The sequence below is a fragment of the Megascapheus bottae genome, chromosome 6, assembly GCF_031878675.1.
Source record: "Megascapheus bottae isolate mThoBot1 chromosome 6, mThoBot2.hap1, whole genome shotgun sequence".
Lineage (NCBI taxonomy): Eukaryota > Metazoa > Chordata > Mammalia > Rodentia > Geomyidae > Megascapheus > Megascapheus bottae.
The window spans coordinates 82,065,970-82,088,933 of record NC_143514.1 but is presented as its reverse complement, the minus strand read 5'-3'; the positions used below and the strand labels follow the sequence as shown (position 1 = coordinate 82,088,933).

Sequence of the window (22,964 nt, the reverse complement as noted above, 5' to 3'; positions counted from 1 at the left end):
CTGAGGACATCTGAAACCTGGAGCTGCAGTCCATCTCCAAAGCCTCCTGTGGACAGGGGACCTGGAAGGATCCAGATTCCAGGAGAGGCACAGGGGCCAGGACCTGCGTGGAGGATGTGGGGGTGGGGCGTGGGCGGAGAGGGGATTCAGATCAATGCGATGAGGGTGGTGGAGAGGAAAGCAGGAAGGTTGGAAGGCTACACTGGAGAAGGACTTAGGCACAAAGATGGGGTTTGGACCAGGATAGTCCAAGACCTCGAGGGAGGCCTAACCTTTCCCTTCTCTCTAAAAGCCCAGATTATCCATTGACACCAGTGCAAGGCTCCTGGTACTTGGAACCAAATAACACAGAGCTAGACAGCCATCACCACCACCACTACCCCCACCCCGGCACACACATGGCCCAAAGCCTTGGCATCTCTAGCCATGGAGAAGCTGGTTCATGTTCCGCCCAATATGAATGTCTGCTACTGTCCCCACCGTGTCAGAGCAACCAGTCAGGAAACGCATGCTAGAACTGTGTTCTGATACCACCTGCCACTCCCCCTGTTGGGAGCCCCCACCCCACCCCCCCACACAACTCACCCTTGCTTTCTGCTGAGAATATGAACCACAGGGCCCTTGTTGCCTCCTGCAAGCTTTCCAGGGAGATAAGTCAAAAAGTTAATTTGATTTTGAACAGATTCTTAAATCAGTTCCCAAGAGGCAGAGATCAATTTGCATCCCATCTTTCCTCCTTAGTCATCCTAGATGGTATTTCACAGGAGTTGGTGGCATTCTTCATGTTCTCTCCCTGCACAGGGATGACCCTGGGAACACTTCTTTTTTTAAAAACAAAGCCATCTGAAGAGGGAAGGATGCAATGGGTTCTGTGATTTTCTTTCCCATGTACTTGTCCATGTATCTTTCTTTCTACTCCCTAGCAGGCAAAGTCCAAGGTCTCTTGTTCTCTGTTCTTTAGGTCTCTGGCTGTGGTCTCCTGAGCGGGCTTTCAAGAAAAGCTCCCCTTGAGAGCTGGACAGTGAAAAGACCTGGTAGAATGTGCACCCAAAAACCTCCACTGGAAGTGACACAGGTGCTGTGTTTGCAGCATCCTGAGACCCCATCCATGGCCAGGCAATGGGACCCATCCATGGAATGGGTGTCACTCAGCCTAGAAAGGAAAGGAAGTCAGTGGAGACGTGGCTCAGTGGGACAGTGCCTGCCTGTTCTGGATAAGGCTCTGAGTTCAAACCCAAGTAAGCAAAACACACAAACAAAGAGGAAGAGAATTCAGACATGAGACGCCCAGGGTGGATGACCTGGGGATACTGCATTCAGTGAAGGAGGCCAGACCCAAGAGGGTGTTATTTACACTGCGATTCTACTTACACAGGGAAGTACAGCGGTCTCATTCAGACACAGGAAGTGGAATGGGGCTCTAGGGGCCACAGTGTGGGTGTGAAGTCACTGTGTCCTAGGGACAGAACCACAGTTGGAGAGTAAGGGAAAGTTCTGGAGGCAGATAGTGGTGACGGTAGCACCGCACTGTGAGTATACTCAATGTGCAGAACTGTGTGCTTAAAAATAGTAATTTTATGTGGCATGTATTTTATCACGACTTAAAGTGTGTATCTTAGCTACTGATATCCTGGGGATCACGGTTCAAAGCCAGCCTGGGCAGAAAAGTCTGTGAGACTCTTCTCCCCAATTAACTATCAAAAAGCCAAAAGTGGAGCTGTGACTCAAGTGGTAGAGCACTAGCCTTGAGCACAGAAGCTCACAGACAGCACCTAAACCCTGAGTTCAAGCCCCAGGCAGGATTCTCTCTCTCTCTCTCTCTCTCTCTCTCTCTCTCTCTCTCTCTCTCTCTCTCTCTCTCTCTCTCTCTCACACACACACACACACACACACACACACACACACACGGTATGATAAGGACCAGGCATATGGATCTACCTTGAAGAAGACCTCTGGTCCACCCCTGCCCCAGTCCCTGGGCCGTTTCCATCCAAGAGGCCACAGGGCAGGGATGGTGGGTGGAGCTGAGCCTCCCGTGGAGGAGAGCCTGGAGAAGGTGCCCGGCAAGGTGAGCGAAGATGTAGAAGCCAGGAGGGAAACTGCAGGGAGCCCACGCTGCCAGGCTGGACTTGGGATGTGCATTCCTTCCAGCGGCTGCTGTCATGAGTTCCCACTGGATGACTTCAAACACGAGTCCAGTGTTGGAAACCAGACTCTCAATCCACATGTCTGCAGGGCCTTGTGCCCTCCACAGCTCTGCAGGAGGCTCTCTCTTGCCTCCCGCAGCTTCGGGGGCTGCAGGGATTCTGTGGTGTGGGGCTAGGCTGGGTTATTTTGTATTATACATCCACCCATCAGACTCAGGCCCTGCGTTCCAGGCCCTTTTCCACGTACAGCACACTGTGAGGTGTTTGTGGACATGAGTTGGGGGACACAGCCCAGCGCAGCGTTTCCAGTTGGTGACAACGTGTGCTCCCACTGTGTCTATCAGACATCTCCTGGCTCTCCAGCAGCCAAGAGCAAACCTGCTACCCAGGCTGTAGTTCCCAGCATTTCCCAGGAAAAGAACCGAACTCTTTTCAGGTTACCAGGGAAATCAGTTAGACAGGATTCTTGTGGTTCCCTGGAAATTAAGGAAGAAGTCGGGGAAAGATGGAGAAGAGTCAGGAAGAGCCGGAGGCTAGCTGCAGCAGGGCTTGCTGCTGGCCACACCAGAGACAATAGCCAGGAGAAAACAAACCCTGGGGTGACCCTGACATCCCTGAGGGCAACAGGAAGTCATGGCACCTTTCCTCTTACAGTGTCAGGGTCAGGAGAGGCCAGACCATCACCCTACACATAGGCACAGGCTGAAGGCCTTGCTGCCCCTACAAAGAGGACACGGCTTGACCTTGTGCTGAAGGAAGGAGGCAGTTTCAAGGATTTCCTTCCTGGATTCCTAGAGATCTCAGACAAGTTAAAATTGTGGGACTTTTCTACAAAATGACTAGTCTGTAATCTTCAAAAGGCTGAGGTCATGAAAGCGTAGAAGAAAATGGTCCCAGGTTGAAAGAGACTGTGACAAGAGACACATAAATGTTGCCTGGGACGAGGGCAAGCTTGGTATCTGTGGATCCTGAGGGGGGTGGAGAGGGAGACTGGGTGAGATGGGAGGGATCTTTACCCCTCTCCTCCAAGACTGAACTTATTTCAGGATAAAGCAAAGTAGGTCAGATAGTTCAGTAGCAAAGCCTGCTGTCTCTTTACTCCTCGGTGACCTCTTGCCCTGAGATTGACCTGAGCCCTCTGGAGGGGGATGTTGGCCTCTCTGGTGAGCGAGCCCCACCTCACTGCCCTCCTTATCAGCAGGGCAGCTCAGGAGATCCTTTGCTTTTGTTTTGTCCCCAAGGCCCTAGTACACAGATTCTCCATGGATAGTCACTTTATAGACAGTACATCTCATTGGAAAAAGAAAAACAAAACCAAAACAAACAGAAAACAACCCCTAAACCTTCTGGCTACCATGGTGCTTGACGGGGAGATTCAGCTGTGCGGGGGTATTCTGGAAAGTTCCCTAAGGTTTCCAGTCTTACAGGTTCTTTAGCTCCTATGCAGTGTGGCTGGGAAAACAGACCTGGCCTTGCCTAGGTCTGCTCCATGATCAACTCAGTGGACCATAACCATGAGCTGCTGGACAGCGGCAGAAGCACCAAGGCCTTTCGGCTCTGTCCTTGGGTGATAGGTGCTTGGTCGGTTGGATGTTGAGGCTGGGAAATAGAATCTTTGCACCCAGGCTTCTGTGTAGATGAACACACAGTAAGGGATGGAGTCAGATGGGAGCGGGTAAAGGGACCTGGAGACAGCCAGTGAAGTTGGAAGGCGCACAAAGGAAAAGATCCTTGCTTCGTGTAAAAGCACCGAGAGTGGGGCTTATGCCTGCTTCCTGCATGTTCATCTATGAAGAAATGTCCACCCGGGAATGCACATCCATTCATTCACTTACTCTCATTTTCATGTGTGTGCATATAGGCATTTCTTCACCTATACACTTGCACACTGGCCCATTTGTGCGTGCATGCATTCATCTGGACATTCATTTGTTCATTTGTGCATTCATTCATTCACTCAATCAGTTTTTTGTTCTTTTGTGCATTTGCTCATTCATCCATTCTTTCATTCACGCATGCACTTGTGGCCTTGTTCATCTGTGCGTTCGTTCACGAATTTATGCATGCATTTCCAGCAGACTTTGCCAGGAACTTGCCAACCGAAGGGCTAGGATGACTTCCTAATTTCTTCCCCTCCCTCCCTCCCTCCCTCCCAACAGTGAGTGTAGGTTTTGCATTTTCCACGCAACTCTGTAAGTGCTCTGTGCAGCTGGGCCAGAGCCACAGAGTGAAAGTCAGATTGGCTCAACACATCTACAGGAGGTCTTCTCCAGAACCATTCCAGACTTACCTGCTGGACTTTGACTGGCAGAAAGTGACCTGCTGACTTCACTGGTGCCAACTTGCTGGTGCTGATGTAATTACTGGCAAGCTGGGGCATTGCCTGGCCTGGACTCACAGCCAGGGCCTCTGGGCTGGCTTGCAGTACAAGCACAGAGGGAAAGCCATTAGGTATTTTAACTGGGGAGAGCTGAGATCTCTGGACAGAAGGGGGTGGTTAAGAGAACCTCAGGGTGGAGTTGGCATGGCACACAAAGTCACACTGGCTTCCTGTCACTGCCAGCTCAGTCTCTAAGGGCACAAAGTGGGGAAGTCACACTGGCCTGGGAGGGCCTGTGTCACTGTGTGAAGGGCAGGGCCCAGCTTGGTCTAGTGCAGTTGCTTGTGTATGTGGGTTTTGCCTGGGAAGGAGCTTGGCCCGGATGTAGATGTCTGAGGTTCCCCAGTAGCCCAGGCAGCCCTGCCTGCTGCCCCCAGGCCTAGGCTAACATGTTTGTGTGGATCGTCCAGGGCTCCCGCAGATTTGTTCCCCTGGCTGAGTATGTAAGTGATCTGTCCAAGGTCAATGAATCAACCAGCGGAGTAATTACTGAACTCTATTAGTGTGAACGTGTTGCTGCAGGCAGGCTGTGGGCAGAGGCGGGTGGAGAAGGAGGCAGGCCTGAGGGTGAGCTCCGCCGAGAGAGAATGAGACCTGGACACGGACACAGGCATGTGAGTGTGTGTGTGTGTGTGTGTGTGTGTGTGTGTGTGGTGTGCATTCACAGCCTCATGCCCAGCTGTGTGCACACCACACACACACACACACACCATGTACTGAAGAAGATAGTAACTAGGGGTGGGCCACAGCTAATGGGTGGCCGGCACCTGTCACCACCAGCAAGGCATGATGGGTAACATAGAAATGGGGCCTGCTCGGATCATGAGCTCCAGCTCTGTGAGGGTCTGGAGACCTCACTCGCGGTCTCAGGAGGTCACACTGCCACCCAGCCCTTGCAGGCAGATCTTGAAGGGGCGAGGGAACTCTTTGAAGCACTTTCCCACAGCTATTCTCTCTGTAGCTGGGGTGGAGGTGCTTAAAAGGATTGCCAGCCATCATGCTAAGTAACACCGCGTAGCAGTAACACACGGCCTTCAGACACCTTCAAAGGCCTGGTACAATGACGGTCTCCTGAATTCATGGTTTCCCGGCCACCAACTCAGCTTCCATTGGGCTGCAGCAGCTGAATCCTGAATGTGCTTCACCCCAGCTCTTTTCTTCCATGATGGATGCAGGGTCCAGGCTGGGCGTTCTTCCCCCATTGTGAGCCTCACCTCCTCTGCACGCCTTTGAGTGTGAGACTCCCTGCCCTCCAGCCAGACAGCGCACCCGGCTCTGCAGGGCTGTCATTCGGACAGTATGAGAGTCAGTCAGTACAGTGTGCAGCTCAGGCCCAGCTCCTAAGCCTGCTTCCCTCTCCCCCTGCCTCTGCCAGGCCCCAGCCATCTTGGCTATCCAGCAGTATACCTCTTGCACTAGCTGATGTACAGAACTGAATTATGCATGGCTCCGAGTTCCCAAGGCATTTGATGGAGCGCTGAGGAGAAGATCAAAGATGAAAGTCTTCCCCACATGGATGCGTACCTCACTCTGTGTGCTTGGCCTGGAGGCCAGCGTAGGCAGGGATGGAAGGTGGACTCTGGCCAGAGAAAGATGCAGACCCAGGCAGTGCATACTCTGAACTCCACATCCTCACCCCCAAGTTCCTCCATCACCCAGGGACTTCCGCAGCTTCGGTGTTTGGAATGTGCAGATCTATAGAGATAGGTTTGGGTTTGGGGAATCAGGCTCTGCTACAAACCTGGACAAGTATCTCATCCTCCCTTCTTTGTGAAATGGAGAATGAAGGAGAATGGAGAGAGAAAGAGAGACAGACAGACAGAGACACGGGGCGGGGAGGAGGGGAGAAAGAGTGCAGCCACATTAGTTTACTATATCTGCCTTAAAAGTTTCCTCAGGCAGGGGGACTTAGAACAAAGGACTTATTCTCTCCCTGTTCACAAAGGCAGGAATCTGAAAGTGAGGGGTTGGCAGGACTCTGGGTTGGGTCCTTCCTGACTCTTCCAGCTTCTGGCTGTTGTGGCCTGGCCTGCTCTCTGCTGCTGCTTCTTGTGCTTGGACCCAGTGTCACCCAGGGCTCCTTCTTCTTCAGCTCCTGGTCCCTAGAGACACTCATTCCATCTCCTAAACACAGGTGAACCCCCCCTTCTCTCTCTCGGTCTCTGTCTCTCTCTCTCTCTCTCCCTCTCCCCCTCTCTGTCACCTGCAGGGTGTCACCTTGCCCCGTCCTATCTGGGCACTCAGGGCTTCACACTTCTTCCAAAGCCCCTTCTCTAAGGCAGTTGGGTCTGGCTGGGCAGTGCCAGCTGTGGCTTTCTACCTGTGCTTAGGTTTCCAGGTCTCCTTCTTGCTCCCTCTCCACCATAGGCCCTTTGGCCTGGCAGCTTCGGGGCCATGCCCTCTGTCTGAGGGTTGTTCCAGTCATCTTTGACCACGCTGCCTCTTCCTTTACCCCTCTGCTACCCAGTGCTCTCCTTCCCAGCTCTTCTGCCTGCTCGCCACTTCCCTTCAATCCATCCAACCCTGGTTCTCTCTTCTGCTCAAGGTGGGAAACCCCATTAGGATGAGCGCCTCTGCCTGCCACCTGCACGTCTGCCTTCTAGGGGGGCAGAGAGCGTTCAGCCAGTCTGAGTTCTCGGTCTTTGTGGCTGGCCTCATGTGGAAGCTGGTTTCCTCACGCTGCATGCATCCCAGGCACAGCCCGTGGTCCCTTCCCACCTCCTGGCATGCCCATTTCATCCACAAATTCCAGACAACCTCATCTGCCCAATCCCCAGTTGCCTCCAGCGCCTCTGAGCATCTGCCTCTGTCCCTCCAAGAAGCTGCCTGGCCTCCACTCGGCCCATTTCTCCCTAGGTGAGGGGCTCCACACAAGCTCCCGCCTCCCCCACCGGTGGTCGCTGCACGAGTGGTTTGTACGCACACCTACGCACAAGTGTGTTTGTGGAAGAGCAAGGGGAGCTTGCCCTGCCCTCTGCCCTTCCTCCACCAGGGCACGGCAGCCGGCTGCCGTCTTAGAGGCAGAGAGCCAGGCCCCAGTGGACACTGCGGCTTCCGGTGTTTTGACCTCAAACTTCCCGGCCGCCAGGAGCCGTCAGCAATAACTTCCTTGTGCTTGTAAGCCACCGGGCCAAGTGTGTTTTGTTACAGCGGCACCAGTGGGACGACGGTGCAGGTTCATGGCGGAGCTCCGAGCTGTCCTCTCTGCTGACCCAGTTCCACCAGTAGCTCACATCCTGAACTCCAGTTCTCTTCCTGGCCATTGCTTTAATCACGACAATGCTTTATCTCCCCCTGGATTATAAAGTTCATTCTGTGAGCTTAAATAGCACCAGCTCCCACATGGGTCCCACGGGACCTTTGACACCTCACCGGAGCCCAGGAGCCATGGGACTCCAGGCACCCGCTCCCCCCCCCCCTGTTCTATCACCCCGCTGAGCCTGCAGCTTTGCTCGCACGTGCAGGAAGCCACAGCGGAACATCAGCACTGGGCCCACTTCCAGGAGACAGTGATGTGAGGAGCCTGCTCCCGGGCTCCCTGACTCAGCAGGACCAGGAGCCGAGCGGGGGGGGGGGGGGGGCCGGGCCCCCTGCCAGGTGAGCCTCGAGGGAGGCAGCCAGAGAGGGGAAGAGCCTGCCACTGGATCAAAGGCTGTCTTCACTCCTTCAGTCAGTGAGTGGATCCTTCACGTGCCAAGTATTTACCCAGCGACGGCTGCTCTGGAGACACAGTGAGCCAGGAGCCCGGAGCTTCCTTCTGGAAGCCCACGCCCTGGGAACAGCTCATCTACAGCAGAGCTACATGTTCTGTCCGGAGTTGTCACTCCCACAAATCTATCCGCACACAGAGAAGCCTGGTGAGAAGATGGATGAGGATGGCAGTGGGTCCAGGGGTAGGAAATGTGGCTGCCACACTAACCAAGGAAGGGGTCCCAGTCTAGCTTTCTGCCCTGCACACCTCCACTCTGCACAGGAAGAGTAGCCCAAGGGCCCACGAGATACTGACAAAGGCGTGAGGGCAACCCTAAATACAGCAGCCGAGGACCCAGGTCTGGAGTCACCTGCCTGTATCCCTCCTCCTAATTCAGCCAGAGCCCCTGGTGGGCCACACACCTGCCATCTGTGTGGGCCACAGCGGTGCCCACAGAGACAGAGCAGAGCCAGCCAGGAGAGTGACGGAACAAAGCCGCATGTTTAGAAGGTGGGAGAAAACTCCATCACGGACACACTAGAAAGGAATGGAGTAAGCCACGGCGTGCCATAGGAGGAGGAGGGAAGGAGAAGGGAGAGGGCAAAGAGGAAAGGGAAGAGGAGGAGGAAGAAGAGAGACAGGGGAGTGGAGGGGGAGGAAGAAGAAAAGGGAGCTGAGGAGGGAGAGGTAGATGGAGAAAGGGTTGAGGAGAAGGCGAGGAAGGTGGCATCTGCTAAGATGGAGAGGCGGAACAGTGCCTTGGAGGAGCCTGGAGACAGAAGCCCCGGGTGGAGCTGTTGACAAGATGGTGTTCAAGTTGGTGGTCAGGGAGTGGCCTCACGGCCTGACCCTTGTGTGTGCGGTTTTTTTTTCCAGTTGTAGAGAGCTTGTTTAGTAAAGGGAAAGCCAGGGCCACGCAGGAGAGTGAGCAGCAGGACCTGGAAGCCTGTTACCCACCTACTGGTCAGGGAGAGACCCGCTGCTTTGTATGGCCCCTCCCCAGTTTTTCTCCTCCCTTTTGGCAATCCGGTGATCGGTTTGTTGGAAACAAGCCTGGCCTTCCTGATCTTCAGGAGGGGAACTGGCCTGGGCCTGAGACCCATGACCCCTCCTCTGGGGCAGGGGGTAGAGCTGGCATGGATCTTGTGGATGTGATGACTGCGAGCTGAGAGGATGAGGGGAAGAAGGCCCTCTGCCTGGAGGAACCCCTCCCCCACCACCTGAGGGTAGCTTGAGATCAAGTGGTCTAGGCCCAGGTCTACCTTGTATGGAGGAGATGGGCCAGCACCCGATCCCAACTCCAGGCTAGTCACACGGCTTCGTGCATCCCCCAGAAATGCTCCCATGGATTATTCATGCATAAATAGATAAATTTTTCATAGACACATTACTTATGTATACAACATTAGCATTTATATGTGCCCCGGTTCTGTTGTGAAATCATCCATCTTATAATCTTTTTCCCCCCCTAATATATTAATCAGCGTTATTTTAAAGTTGGTACTGGTAGTTCTCATGCATTGTAATTCGATGTGAATTATTTCTTGGACCATTTATTTATTTATTTTCATTTTGGTCTAGTCCTTTAGTACGTATGCCTGGTAATCTTTTATGTGTCTTTATTCTTGTTGTTTTCTTCTTCTTCTAATTTGGTCTTGTCTTCTAGTGTGCATGGTGGTGATGTTTATTTTTCTTCTTCTTTTATTTATTTATTTTTTTTACTTCCGTGCGGTCGTCTGGTGGGCCTGGTTGAGGTTGGGCAGAATGCTCAGCATTGTGTATGAAAACCTAGAGATGATTCTGGGGTATGAATCAGCGTTTGGCAAGCAACAACGTATGGGACAAATTGCGTCTGTTTCAGTGTTTGTACAAGAGTAGCTTTCGCGTATTTAAACGGTTAAGAAAATCAGAAGGGCAATGTTTTGCAATGCGTGTCAATGATTTGAAATGCTAATCTCAGTGACCAAACACACTGCACACTGGTGCTTATCCAGTGGGGTGGTTCTAGCAGAGACAGTGTGACCTGCATGACTCTCTGGCCCTCTCCCCTGCATGGAGGTTTGTCAGCTCCTCTCTAAGCCATTCGTCCATCCTTCCCCATAGCCCGGCTTCCTTCGACACTCTCAGCCTTTATTTCCCCCAGCCTGTGTGTGTTTGCTGTGCTTTCATGCAGCGGGAAGAAAATATTTTCCTTACTCCACGCTTGCAGGGGATACAAAGCTTCTGATTTCCTAGGCTAGACAATCTGACTCTTAGTCTTCAGGTTTCTGACTGGGTCCGGGCTTACAAGGTCCACACGGGAACGGGTTAGCAAAGTCCAGGAAATAAAGTGCAGAGTAAGGAGAGGGCCCTGCCTGGACAAGGCCCTCCCCTCCCCAGGTTGTAGTTGAGGGTATCCCTTGAACTACATCTTCACTGCCAGCGTTTTTGTTGGTGGTGGTGGTGGCAGTGGCCTAATTGGAGATGCAGCTCATAGGCTTTCTTGCCTGGGCCAGTTTTGAACCATAATCCTCACGTCCCAGCCTCCTGAGTAGCCAGGGATTCAGGGGGGAGCCACCAGAGTACAGCTCCACGGGAAACTTCTCAAAAGCCCTGGTCTTGCACCATCCCCCTTCCCGCCTGCAGACTCCTATTGGCCTCCTGTGGGCTCTGAGGACGCCAGTAGTTCTGAGGCAGAGGTGCAGCCACCCCGGGCTGCCTGCATTGGCAGCTCGGCCTTTCTCTGAGGTACCAGGGCGCTTCCTCCCTGAGCCTGGGGGGCTCCGTATGTGGCCTGGAGCAGACGTCGTGTATGCTGGGTCTCCATTAGTGAAGGGCCCACCTCCTGCCACCCAGGCACCAGAAAGCTTCCAAATACTCACAGAATGTCACCATCCAGTGCCCTCCAATACTGCTATGGTCTGGATGTGCATTCTCCCCCCCCCCCCGCCATGGGCTCATGTGTTTGAAGGCTTGGTCCTAGCAGGTGAATCCAAAGAGAGCAGATTGGACCACGAGTCCTCTGCCCTATCAGTAGATGAACCCACCGATGGGTTCTGAGTTTGCTGGCGCTTTTGGGAGCGTGGAGGTGGGCCCTGGTTAGAGTGGACCCTGCTGCTGGGCACACCTGTCCGTGTCTGTTGTCTTTTCTGGGCTGGAAACAGCTTTGGTGCGAGGGCTTGAACCTCTAGGCCCGGTGGCTGTCTGGGTCATTTGGGGGCTCTCACGGGACTAGTGTAAATATTGTAAAGAAATCAAAACGCAGCTCAGTAGAATCAAGCTTCTGGCCAACCCTCGTGTTGGCTTCCTTCCTGTCTCTGTGAGGAATACCCAAGAGAGATAACTTGTAGAGGAGGAGTGATAGCTTTGGCTCATGCCTTAGGGAGATTCAGTCTGTGGTTGGAGGCCCCAGTTCTTTAGTCTGAAGGCGAGCCTGTCACTTCAGGGAAGCCAGGAAGCACGAAGACTGACCTGCAGGGGGCCGGGAGCCAGATACCCTGCAAAGGTGTGTTTTCAGTGACCTAACACCTCTAGCTGGGTCCCGCCCCCCTCTATCTCCCAATAAAGCCATCAGATAGGAATCCATCCATTCCCGCGTCCATTCATATACGGAACCAGGCACATCCAGCCCGTGTCTCCGAGCCTGTGGGTGGACTCTGCCAAAGCCACAAGCATGGCAATACAGCGAGTCCTCTGAGTAGTGTTACCTGAACACGAACGGTGTGCCCACAGCTTCAGAGTCCTGGCGGCTTCATTCCAGGCCCTCATGGCCAGTGCACAGAGTAAGTTCGCCCCAGTGTGGAGCCTGCAGAGCCATGCCGAGCTTGAGTGGTGGCCCCCTGGAAAGGCACAGCTGGCTGTGTTGGGCAGGAGAGCACTGGCCTCTCCTCCAGAGGTTTAGAGCCAGATATGACTTCTGCTCGAGGGCTAGTGGCAGTCTGGGGTGGGGCTTCTGTGCCACTCTTGCTGGGCCTGGGCGCTCCCAGGGAATTTCCACCTAACACACAGGCTCTAGGGCCCCGCTGCCTCGTCTGTCCCCGGAGGCTGCTGTCTGGCTCATAGAAAAGTTTGTCTGAAGAATGTCTCATGAGCCCCTTGAGGCCACGGCCTCTCTCCAGCGCCAGGAGAGGCAGGCTTTCCTGCGGAAGCCCTCAGAGCGGCTTTGTTCGTAGGAGTGCCGCATGCTGCTGGGGTTAAGGGAAGGAAGTGGGTCACTTCTGTGTTTGTTCCTGAGCTCAAAGCTGTGAGTTGGCTGCCTCCACACTCAGGTGAGGGATGGACAGCAGACACAGCCTGTGTGCAACCGGGATTTGAAAGCGCCTGGAAGTTTTGACTTGAATTTCCCCTGCAAGGGCCCTTCACCTCCTGTACGATGCTGCTGCTCAAGCAAAATGCCCCCATCAGGAGCCCACCCGACTCTCCCTCAGCTCAGGGGTCTGAGGCTCAGGCAGGAGCCAGGCCTATCAGCCTCAACTCAGGATGTGGGTTTCTCCTGTCTGTTGTGTTGCGGTCTGAGGGAGTTAAGAGCAACAGAGATGAGTGGCCTGGCTTAGCAGCCTGAATCTGGACCACTGGCGTTTTCCCAAGGTGCGGGCTGGGCCTTCTCTGGTGTGAGTGCTTGCATCCGGGAATAAGTGCAGGAGGATACACTGCCTGCCCCGGCACCCAGGCCCCACTCCAGGATTCTGGGCCTCTGCACACAGGGCTGCCTGCCTGCGTCTCAAGCTTTAAGCAAGCTTGTGTGGGGTGGACTCTCCATTCCCGGTGTCTTCGCTGGGTGAACCTGGATTTTCTTGGGTTACTTGGGGTCTTGGCCACACACTATCACGTTAACCCCTAGAGGGTCTGCATACTGAGACCGGGGCCAGGACCCCGAGACCCAGGCCAGCAGCCCTCCTTAGTAATGCTTCCAGGTGTTTTCATCGAGCTGCTGGGATAGCGGAAGCGTCCCCTCCCACCCTGTCCATGGGGAGGGGACATCTGGAAGGTGGCACCTGCACACTCCTGGACACACATCTTCCCGTTACCGGGAATAGAGGTCTGGGTTCTCCGGTGAGAAGAAGACATGATTATGAGTATGATAGCATCCCTGAGTTCTGGGAAGCCCTCGAGAGGATTACGAACCACAGAGAGGTCTTAGGGGCTGCTGAGTTGCACTGTGCGATCTTGAGGACACTCTGAATGCCCCTGCCGTGTGCAGCTTCTTTGGTGTTGTAGTGAGCGGTGCATGCGCAGCTTCCCTATGACAGAGCCCTGTGTCCACTGTGATGTTAGGGTCACTCCACTAGGAGACAGACTCCGTGGACGCTTGGAAATCACTCTCGCACCTTGCCCCATGATGCTGTCCCACGCACTTGACTTTAGTGGTAATGTGGTATGAGCAAGGCAGGGCCTTCAGGGAAGGGAAATTAGGAAGCATCTCACTCCACCCCCGACCCCCAGGTGTGGTCGAGAGGTATTTCTAACCTTCCCACCCAAAGCGTCTCCAGGTCAACACCAGTGTCATGTAAGGGCAGCCCTCGCTCATCTCTTCACTGCGTGCTTATGTCCGCTGAAGGATGTTTAAGCTCATCGTTGGCCTTCGCACACTGGATGCCAGTAGAGCCACCTTCTGTCCAGCAGCGGCCATCAACCTCGTCTCTAAACGTCACCACGTGTCCCCAGGTGAAGGTCGCTGCTTCTGGTGCAGAGGTCCTTCCCCGTGGGATGCCCATGTGGTGAGTCCCATGAGACGTGGGCTCTGCCATTTCCTTCCTGCCCTGGGCTGGAGCGGCTGCTGACAGGCGGAGACGACCCCCCTAGCTTTGGGTGGAGTGCCTTCATGAGCCAGGGCTTCGCTAACGGTGGTGGCTGGTTCTGTGTGTCACCTTGGCTGGCAAAGCATGCCTGGGAAACAGGAGAACAGTGTCCCTGGGCACTTCCAGAAGAGGTTGGCATTTGAGTTGGCAGACAGGGCAAGGATTTCTCTCCTCTCCTCTGTGTGGACTATGTCATCCAGCCAGCGGAGAGCTTCGGCAGAAGAGAAAGACAGACCAAGGGTGAACTCTGCTCTTCCCAAGCCTGCGTTCTTGGGCAGACCCAGACATCCACATCTGTGCCCCTCAACACCCTGGGCTTTGGGCCTTGGACTGGGGTACTCACTGCTGCTCTCTGGCTCCCAGACCTTTGGATTAGGCCAGAACCAAAGTACAGCACAGGCTATTCTTTTTCTTCAGCTTGCCAGTGGAGGCAAGGGGCTTCTTGGCTCCCATAACAATACAACCAATCCTCGTAACAAATCTGTCACCAGGATGTCTCTGTTGAGCCTGTTGGTTCTGTTCCAACAAATACCTTTACCTTTGGAAGGCTCGGCACATTCACTCAGGGAAACAGCACGCTGCCATGTGTCCCTGACCACAGAGGCCAGCGGCTCTGTTTCTGGTGAGCAGAGTCAGCCCTCACCTACTGGACTGATCCCTGCTGAGCATCCTGCTTGCACCCAGTAACCAGGGACCTTGGTCTCCACGGCGCTGACGCATGGAGCCATGCATTGTCCAGGGAGCCCCTGTGAGCACAGAAACGTCATCCATTATCCTTGGAAAATTCCAAGGCCATTGTCCCTGTCTTCATCCAAGTGTGATGGCCAAATATGCTGTAAAACCCCCTTGCACGCTAGGAAAGAAAGCCCATGATGAGTTTGTTTTTTTGCCAGGGACAATGGCTTGTGTTTGATTCAGCTTCTTTTAATAAGACCTCATTCAGACCCAGAGATGGATTGCCCACTTCCACATCAATCTTCGGGGCCCGATCTTATTAGAAACCACCACAAATATAACCATAAAAGCCCTATTGATGGATGTGGAGCTTGGTAATCCATCTGTCCCCATCCATTATTCTGGGTATAATTTTTCATTATCGGGATGGCAGCTGATTCTTAGCACATTAGTATACAGTGGCAATTACCAGGAGCAGAGAGAGCCCCTAAATTAGCAGGAACAATAACACCTGTCAGGAAGAGGAAGCAAGAATCCCCGCACAGCATGCTGCTAGGCTCTGGGACCGGGTCTGAATTGCAAAGAGTTTGAGGATGGGATTCTGCCTTGATTGACCTTGGCAGTAGAGAGGAGAAAGGTTGTGGGGTTTTTATTTCCCCCTTCCTTGGGGTGTGAAATGTAGATTTCATTGAGGTGTCATCACTACCAGCCCAGGTAACAAGCTGGCATGGAGCCTGCTCGAGGACTGGCTTTCCCAGCCTCTGTGGGAGACTGGCTCCTGTGTGCCAATGACCACCAGAGACTTTGTTAAAGAGAATTGGATTTTTGGTTTCCACGTTGTGGGATATCGTGGAAAAGGGGAGAAGTTAGGGGGATATTCTCGTGAGAGCCTCTTTGCATGGTCAAGGAAAGTTCTTTCCAGAGACAGCGGCATAGGTCTCCAACACGTGACGGCCCGATCTGACCCTCCTTGCCTTCCTCAAGTTGGGGTGGGGGGGAGAGGTATGGTGAGTGTTGAGAAATGAGGCACAGAGTTGAAATATTCCCAAGTGCCTTTCAAAGGATTCCTTTTGGTCAGGTCTACCTGAGTTTTGATTAAAAAAGAAAAATCAAGAGTTCTCTGTGATGAGTTCTCTAAGTAAATCTTCATGTGACGGGATTGACTCACAAAATGGTTAAACCCAGGAAGGCTGGGTGTCGAGTTGTGGCTGTCTTTGAAATCATCTTCACAGTGGCCAGTGGAAGTCCCAGCAGACAGTGACTGTTTGATGATGGAGTGGAAAGCTTCTATTCTTTTGAACCAAAAAGATTACAGTTTGAGTCTCAGCCTCAACCAGTCATTTGAAACTGACACATACATTTAAGTCACCACTCCACGCCACCTTTGGCTACTGTATTCTGAGCAGAGCAGTCAGGGGCTGTGACACCTGTGGCCCATGAGACAAATAGATCTGTCATCTGTGTTGGCAAAGGAAGTTTCACTGGACCATGGTGGTACTTGGCATATATTCTGTGGCTCCAGAGCCACACGCTTGTGGTTTGCCTCTCCCATCCTGTGAGAAAAGATTCACCTACCTGGGATTCAAGATATAAAGGACTTACACGGACAAGAAACACAGCCCCTGGCATTGTGAAGGGCTAGAAAGATGTCACAGAGATGCCTTAAACTCCACCCCGTTTCACACCTGCTGTTCTGCTGTCTACGCAGTAGCCAGCCTTCAGAAGGGAAGAAATGACGAGCTATCCTTCAGGATTTCCCCTAGCCCAGCTGCTTCCTTCAGATATTTTTTGGACCACTGGTGAAAAGGCCCGGTCTTTGTCCAACTGCCATTTCTGTAGGATCTGTGGGTTCTTCTCATAGCACCAGCTCCTTACACAGGAGTCTAATAGCTCACGGACCCCACGTGTCCAGCTTTGAAGCACAAAGCTCTTTTCTTTAGGAACAAAGTGTACAAGAAGTAGAAAGACATTTGTCTCTGACCAATTTAGGATCGTAGTGTAGCTACCTATCTGTTGGATTTGGATTTAGACATTTGATTTTCTCAAGATCTGCGGAGCAGAAAACTGCCTTTTATCCTGCAGCTCTGCCAAGGTAACTAAGAGAAAGTCATTTTGTCTTTTATGTACTGGGCTCCTGATCAGTCAGAGAGGTAGGAACAAGTTCAAGATGGGGTTAGACTGAGCAGATCACACGTGGGAAGGCTTAGCAAGGTGCCCAGCACAAAGAAACCGTCAGGAAAGCACAGCTGCTTCATTACCGTTGTGTCATCCAGACTCTTGTAGCTGGCTGTTAACCACACACTGCTTATCTAAATTGTAATTGGAGAAACCCAATGGAGAACATTCGCACAAAAGGTAGGAGAAAGGCCCTCCCAGAGCCACCAAACTCCAGAGACACATTACCACCTTTGTGCCTGTTTCCTTGACTTCTTACTTCCGACTTCTCAGTAGCAAGTCTGACAGTGTGACATGCAATTACTGCAGCAGGGTGGAAACCGGGTCAGGTGGCATGTGCACCTTGGTAGATATACCAAGGTGATGGTGAGCTGGGCACTATTTTAGTGAGGCTCAGGAACTCCACAGGCCTCGGGCAGAGGATGGAGTGCTGCTCTGAGAGTCTTCGCAGAGAGCTCATAGTCTGGTAGCATCCTGGGCCCTCTTTGGCAGAATAGACAGCAGAGTGCTCACTTCCTGCAAGGCGATTCCTAGTATTGGTGGGAGAGGCCTGCTGTCTGCTCTGAACCAGTCCTGTTGGGTGTACCTGTAGCTCTTCCCACCCCACTCACTGATGTCACCTGTCCCTGCAGGGGTTAGTTCTTCCGTCCTGGCCCTAGAGCTATTCCAGGTCCTTGCCATGGCAAGTGGTATATAATATGCCGGGAAATGACAGCTGAGGAGCCCCATGATATGGGCATAGCGGGTCCCCAGTCAGGCCTTCCCGAGGTGGAGGCCGTGGGGACGAGCGCCTGCCTCCACGAGAGGCCCAAGTCCAGGCTGAGCATTGGGTCGAACTGTGGATTCGTGGGGCCTTTGGCACCGTCGGGTTCTGAGGGCCCCAGAACCAATTCTCCCCCATAGTTTCGTGTCCAGGGCCGATGGAGTTAACTGTCGCCATGGCGGCCACCCCCCACCCTGTGGTTGTCCCTGCCACAGTCTCCATCTCCACCATGGTCTTGGCCGTGATGGCGGAGAGCATCATCTGGTTATGAGAACGTGGCGTGGCGCTGATGGCGGCCCAAGGGTGATGCCGACAAAGCTGGCGAGGGCGAGGCCTGGGATGAGGGTGAGGGGACATCACCATCGTCATCACCACCGTCACCGCGACCCGCATCGTCATCGTCCCTTCTGCCATCACCGCCACATCTGCTTACGAGAGAGGCTGACCAGGAAACGTAACACCACCACCACAAGCGTTATCAGCCTCTTCCTCCTCACGCCGCCATCATCATCACCACCACCATTACTCCCGCCTTCACCATCACCGCGACCTCCACCGTTACTGCCGCCCCACGCTGCCTTCCTCACCGCCGTGACCTCCATTCCACCACCACTGCCACCCTCCCCATCACCTCTCCTCATCCCAGCAGGCACAGGCCGAGTGCCCAGCGACTCTGCAGGACAGAATGGCTGTCTCTTGACAGGGTCTCGGGTTGTGTGGGGGGGAAGCAGGTCAGAGGACCCATTGCGGTGCCTGAGCCCCCACGGCTGCCCAGCACACTGCCCATGCTTTCCACGGCCCCTCTGCCCTCCCTCCTGGTCTTCCTTGAATTTCAAGACACTTGGTGGAGGAATGAGAGTTGCCAGGAAGGCGGGGCTTGGTCCTTGTGGTGTAGGCTGGGCTCCGCTCCCTTGGCTGTGATTTGGAGGACTTTGGGTCCACCTCGGGTCTCTGGGAGACGGGGAGATCACTCCGTGCGTTATCACACATGTCACAAGCAGGGCATGAGCCTAAGGGAAGCAGCTGGCCAAGCACACGGTGAGTGGTGAGACTTCAAAGCTGGGCCCCACGGCAGCTGTGCCCTGAGGTGGCTCCCAGGGACGGGTTGGCCACCTTTGGCACAGTGTGGCATGGGCAGGGTGGATCTTGAATCTGGGGATGGAAGGTGAATTGGCAGTTGGCCACGACTCTGTCTCCTGGCGATGCCGTAACGCCCTGTGGTTCAGGGTGGGAATCCCTTGTGACAAATGGCAGAAGCCCCAAAGAGGAAGCAGTGGGGAGACAAAGCTGGGTTTGTGCTTCTGCCAACTCTGAATCATTACCAACAATTCCCCCACGAGGAGAGGTAACAGCAGAGCGGTAACATCTGCTGGCGGTCCTCACCTCCTCAGGCCCCTGGTCTCCTGTGAGATGGGCCCATCTGGGGTATATAGACAGGGCGAGCCCCCCCGGGTCTCCAGCATGTGATGGCTCAGTTCCCATGGGAAGTGGGCACCTCTTTTCCTTGCGGCATCACAGCTTCCCCCTCTGCTCCTCAGGTTCAGTTCTCCAGTAGTGGGACAGAGCCAGGTTGAAGGGTCATCTCGCTGACCCTGACTGGCTAGTAACCAGCCAGAGCTGGCCCAAGGATCCATGTCCCAGAGAGGATGTGACAGATGTGGTCAGGGTAGGGTTTGCAGGCAGGAGCTGCTACAAGCCTGATTCCCTCCTTCTCCAACCTACATCTCTGGCTGGAAGTGGATGAGAGTGCATTCCTGGCCCCCGGCCAGTCTCCTGCATGGTCCACAGACCACAGGATACTCTGAGGTGGAGTCAGACTGTCCTTCTCACCCTGCCCTGCCCCTTCCACTGGCTCTGCCATTTCTGCCCCCCGCCGGGGGAAGGCCAGGGAAGAGAGCAGCCAAGGGGTTGCTGCTCCTTTGAGAAGTACCCACCCTGGGCCTGGGAATTCATTTCTGGGAACTCAGCAGGCAATGAACCTCCTGAGGACTCTGAAGAGAGGCAGAAGCCTCCAGTGCCCAGAGGGCCTGAATCGTCCAGGCGGTGGACTTGCCTTCCCCAAGAAGCCCTGGGTCAGGCCAGGCCTTGCCCCAACCCTCAGATCAGCTGTCCTGCCCTCCAGGATCTCGAGGGTTCCAGCACAGAGGAGAGGGAGGAGAGGTGGCAGGTGCTCAGTGGAGATTTCCTGAGGCCAGGTAAAGGCAGCAAGTGAAAGGCTTGGAAAGATCAAGGGCTCAGCTGCCTTTGGACCACGTCAGGGTTTGAGGGCTGAGAGCGACTGGCACTGGAGCCTGCCTGCCTGCCTTCCTTCCTTCCTTCCTTCCTTCCTTCCTTCCTTCCTTCCTTCCTTCCTTCCTCCCTGCCTCCCTCCCTCCCTCCTTCCCTCCCTCCCTCCCTCCCTTCCTCCCTCCCTCTCAGGGTGAGAATGGTCTCAGTGCCCACAGCTCCTGCTAACAGGTGTGAAGGGAGAGCAGAGGGCAACTCCATGTCTCTGGCAGCAGCCCCAGCCCGCCCCTGACCCTGTCTCCTCCTCTCCAGGTCTGGCTGTGCATCAGATCATCACCATCACCGTCTCTCTCATCATGGTCATCGCTGCGCTCATCACAACTCTTGTCTTAAAAAATTGGTAAGACTTGGAAATGGGGGGCAGTGGGATCCCCAGGATGGCTGTGCATCCACACCCCAACTCTGCAAACCCAGACCGGGATTGTGGTCCTCTGAGTTGCTTTTCCCATTTGGATAGAGACCCCGGCTACCAGGGGTCTTGTCACGGCCCTCACTGCGGCTTCTCTGCCTCAGTTCCCCAGGCTGCTCCTCTTGCCTGTTCATCTCTGGGCCCAGGATTGTCTTTGGATGCCTAACCCCGAGAGACCCCCACTGTGCTCTTCCCTGGGAAGCAGGGCCGATGCCCTCCCTGCTGTGGCCCCAGGGGGTGGGGCCCTGCTCTTCCAGTGATTGAGGGGGCGGGGCCTGGCCGGCCTGGCCTGACCTGACCCTTCCTTCCGTCCTTCCATCCTCGCCTAGTCTCTCTGCTCCTGAACTAGGCCGCTGCCTTGCTGTGGGTGCTTGCCTCCCCTGGCTGCTCCTGGAAAGTGGCCTACTTGGAGGCCAGCCCGCACGGCTCACACACCTGACACCCCACCTGGACAAAGCCAGGGTGGAAGCGGCTGGGCCCCCCGCTATCTGAAGCAGCTCAGAGGCTTCCATCTGCGCAGCCACTCCTGGGCATCTGCGTCCCTTCTAGAGCCTCAGAGTTCCCCAGGGTCCCTGTGCTGCTATGGAATGACAGGAAGACAAGTGGGCAGAGGGAGGTGGGCCCGAACCTCAGGCTGCAGGGAAATGCATGGAAAGGACTTACCCACTGGTGGAGCCCAATGGCAGGCGGCAAGAGGTTGGAAATGGTGGGACCTCACCCAGGCTAGGCCCTTCCCCCTGGCCAGGCCCCAGAGACAGGGGACAAGGACCTTTTCAGGCAGGGACTGGCAGGGGAAGGGGCTCCAGGCCCAGGGCCACCCAGAGGCATGGCAGGCCAATCTCCACCATCCCTGTCAGGAATGGAGGAGTCTCTGCTCCCCAGAGGAGTCCAAGGCCTCTGCTGTCTTCCACGCTGAGGCTGACCCTCTTCCTGGGTGTCCGTCATGCTGGCTGTGAAGCCAGCTGGCAGCAGGTGGGTGAATACCAACCTCAACACTGCCACCTTTGTGTGGGGATTCAGCCCTGGGGCAGCGATGTGCTCAACCTTAGCTTCACGGGAGGGTGTGACTTCCACTTCAAGACTCTATCCCCACCCTGGGGAGTCAGAGGCAGGAGGAAGGGAGACCCACAGGGGACTGGACGGGCTCTGGAGGACGGGAGGCACCTGGCATCTTGATGAGGAGGACACCCCCAAGCTGCGGGGAAAAACCCACTCGCCTTCTGTGAGCTTGTCCTCCATGTGCCATTGAGGGGTCACCAGAGCCTCCTTCCTCTTGTCCAATCCCCACACACAAGGGCACCCTTGCTCCATGGCCAGTGGGTGCACAGGACAGCAACCCTGATGGCCCTGTCGGGTGGAGGGCGGGCCATATCATTTCCTTGCTGCGAGTGTCCTCCAGATGAGGGTACGGGTGAGGACGGGTGACTCCACTGCCCAGATCTCCCTGTTCTGTAATTCACCCCTCCATGAAGGAGCGAATGCTCTGACCTGCCCCCCCCCCAGGATCCCCACGCCCTGGGCCCCTCTTACCGTCACTGTCCTCTTTCTACTGAGTCCTCCATGGGGAAACTGAGTCAGCACTCCCATCTGGCTGACACTCTCGTTCAACCACTTGCCCCGTGACTCTCTCCCTGCGGCAATGGCCACACTAATATTTTAAATGTTGTTTTAGCTCTTTTATTTACTCACTTGTTTGCCGTCGGTCTCTCTGGGGAGGCCGGGAATTGCCATCGGCTTTTAAACGCCGTCATCACGAATGCCCAGGATGCCCTGCCGTCGGGGGTGAAAGCCCTGCCAGAGGTGTGTTTGTGTGTGGGTCTGGCACCAGCCCGCCCTGACCCTACCCCACCCCACCTCCCCTCTCTCCCCTAGCTGTGCCCAGAGTGGGAACACACGCAGAAACAGCCACCAGCGGAAGGTCGACCAGCAGGAGGAGAGCTGCCAGAACCTCACCGACTTCACTCCGGCACGGGTGCCGAGCAGCATAGACATTTTCACGGCCTACAATGAGACTCTACAGTGCTCCCACGAGTGCGTCCGGGCCTCCGCCCCCATCTACTCGGACGAGACGCTGCACCCCGCCGGGGAGTACAAGTCCACGTTCAACGGAAGCCGGTAAGCGCGGATCCTCAGCCTCACGGCTCCAGACCTGGTCCATGCCACAAGTGTGTATGGCTGTGTTGCTCACTCTTTGTATAGCCTTTCATGGTGGCTGGGGGTGGGGAGGGCAGGACCTGGAGACAGCTGGGTTCCCCCTCCACACGCACACACACCCAAACTCAGGCAGTGGGTGGAGATGGGTTTTGCTCAACCCTCAGGCCCCTCTGGGATGCAGAGGCTGAGCTGCTAACCCTCGGACTTGGAGTTCAAAGCCAGCCATGTAGCGACTGGCCTCACTGAAGATCAACAAATTAGGACTGGTTCCTCCCAGAGTCCGTGTCTTTGAGACCTCATCAATAAAATGTCAGCAGTGAGTACAGAGGAAAGTCAAATAGCGTGCAGACTCCAGGAGAAGTCATCTCTTATTAAATGCTTTCTTTTATTATTCATGTATGATCTCGCAAAGAAGACGTATTTCTCCACCTTCACTGGCAATATTTACGAAACCCTTGAGTCAGCTTGGGAAGGTTTGCCCAGAATTAAATTAAAATATCAATAAGC

The 22,964-nt window shown here is 54.6% G+C and overlaps 1 protein-coding gene across 1 annotated transcript in view; it reads left to right on the top strand.

The window, feature by feature from the left end:
- Positions 1 to 22,964, top strand: part of Ajap1 (adherens junctions associated protein 1) — a 96,664-nt gene that overhangs the window by 64,983 nt on the left and 8,717 nt on the right. The window contains exons 3-4 of the mRNA XM_090333932.1: positions 20,147 to 20,234; positions 22,176 to 22,418. Of these exons, the coding sequence (XP_090190058.1) occupies positions 20,147 to 20,234; positions 22,176 to 22,418 (331 nt within the window). The remainder of the gene's footprint in view (positions 1 to 20,146; positions 20,235 to 22,175; positions 22,419 to 22,964) is intronic.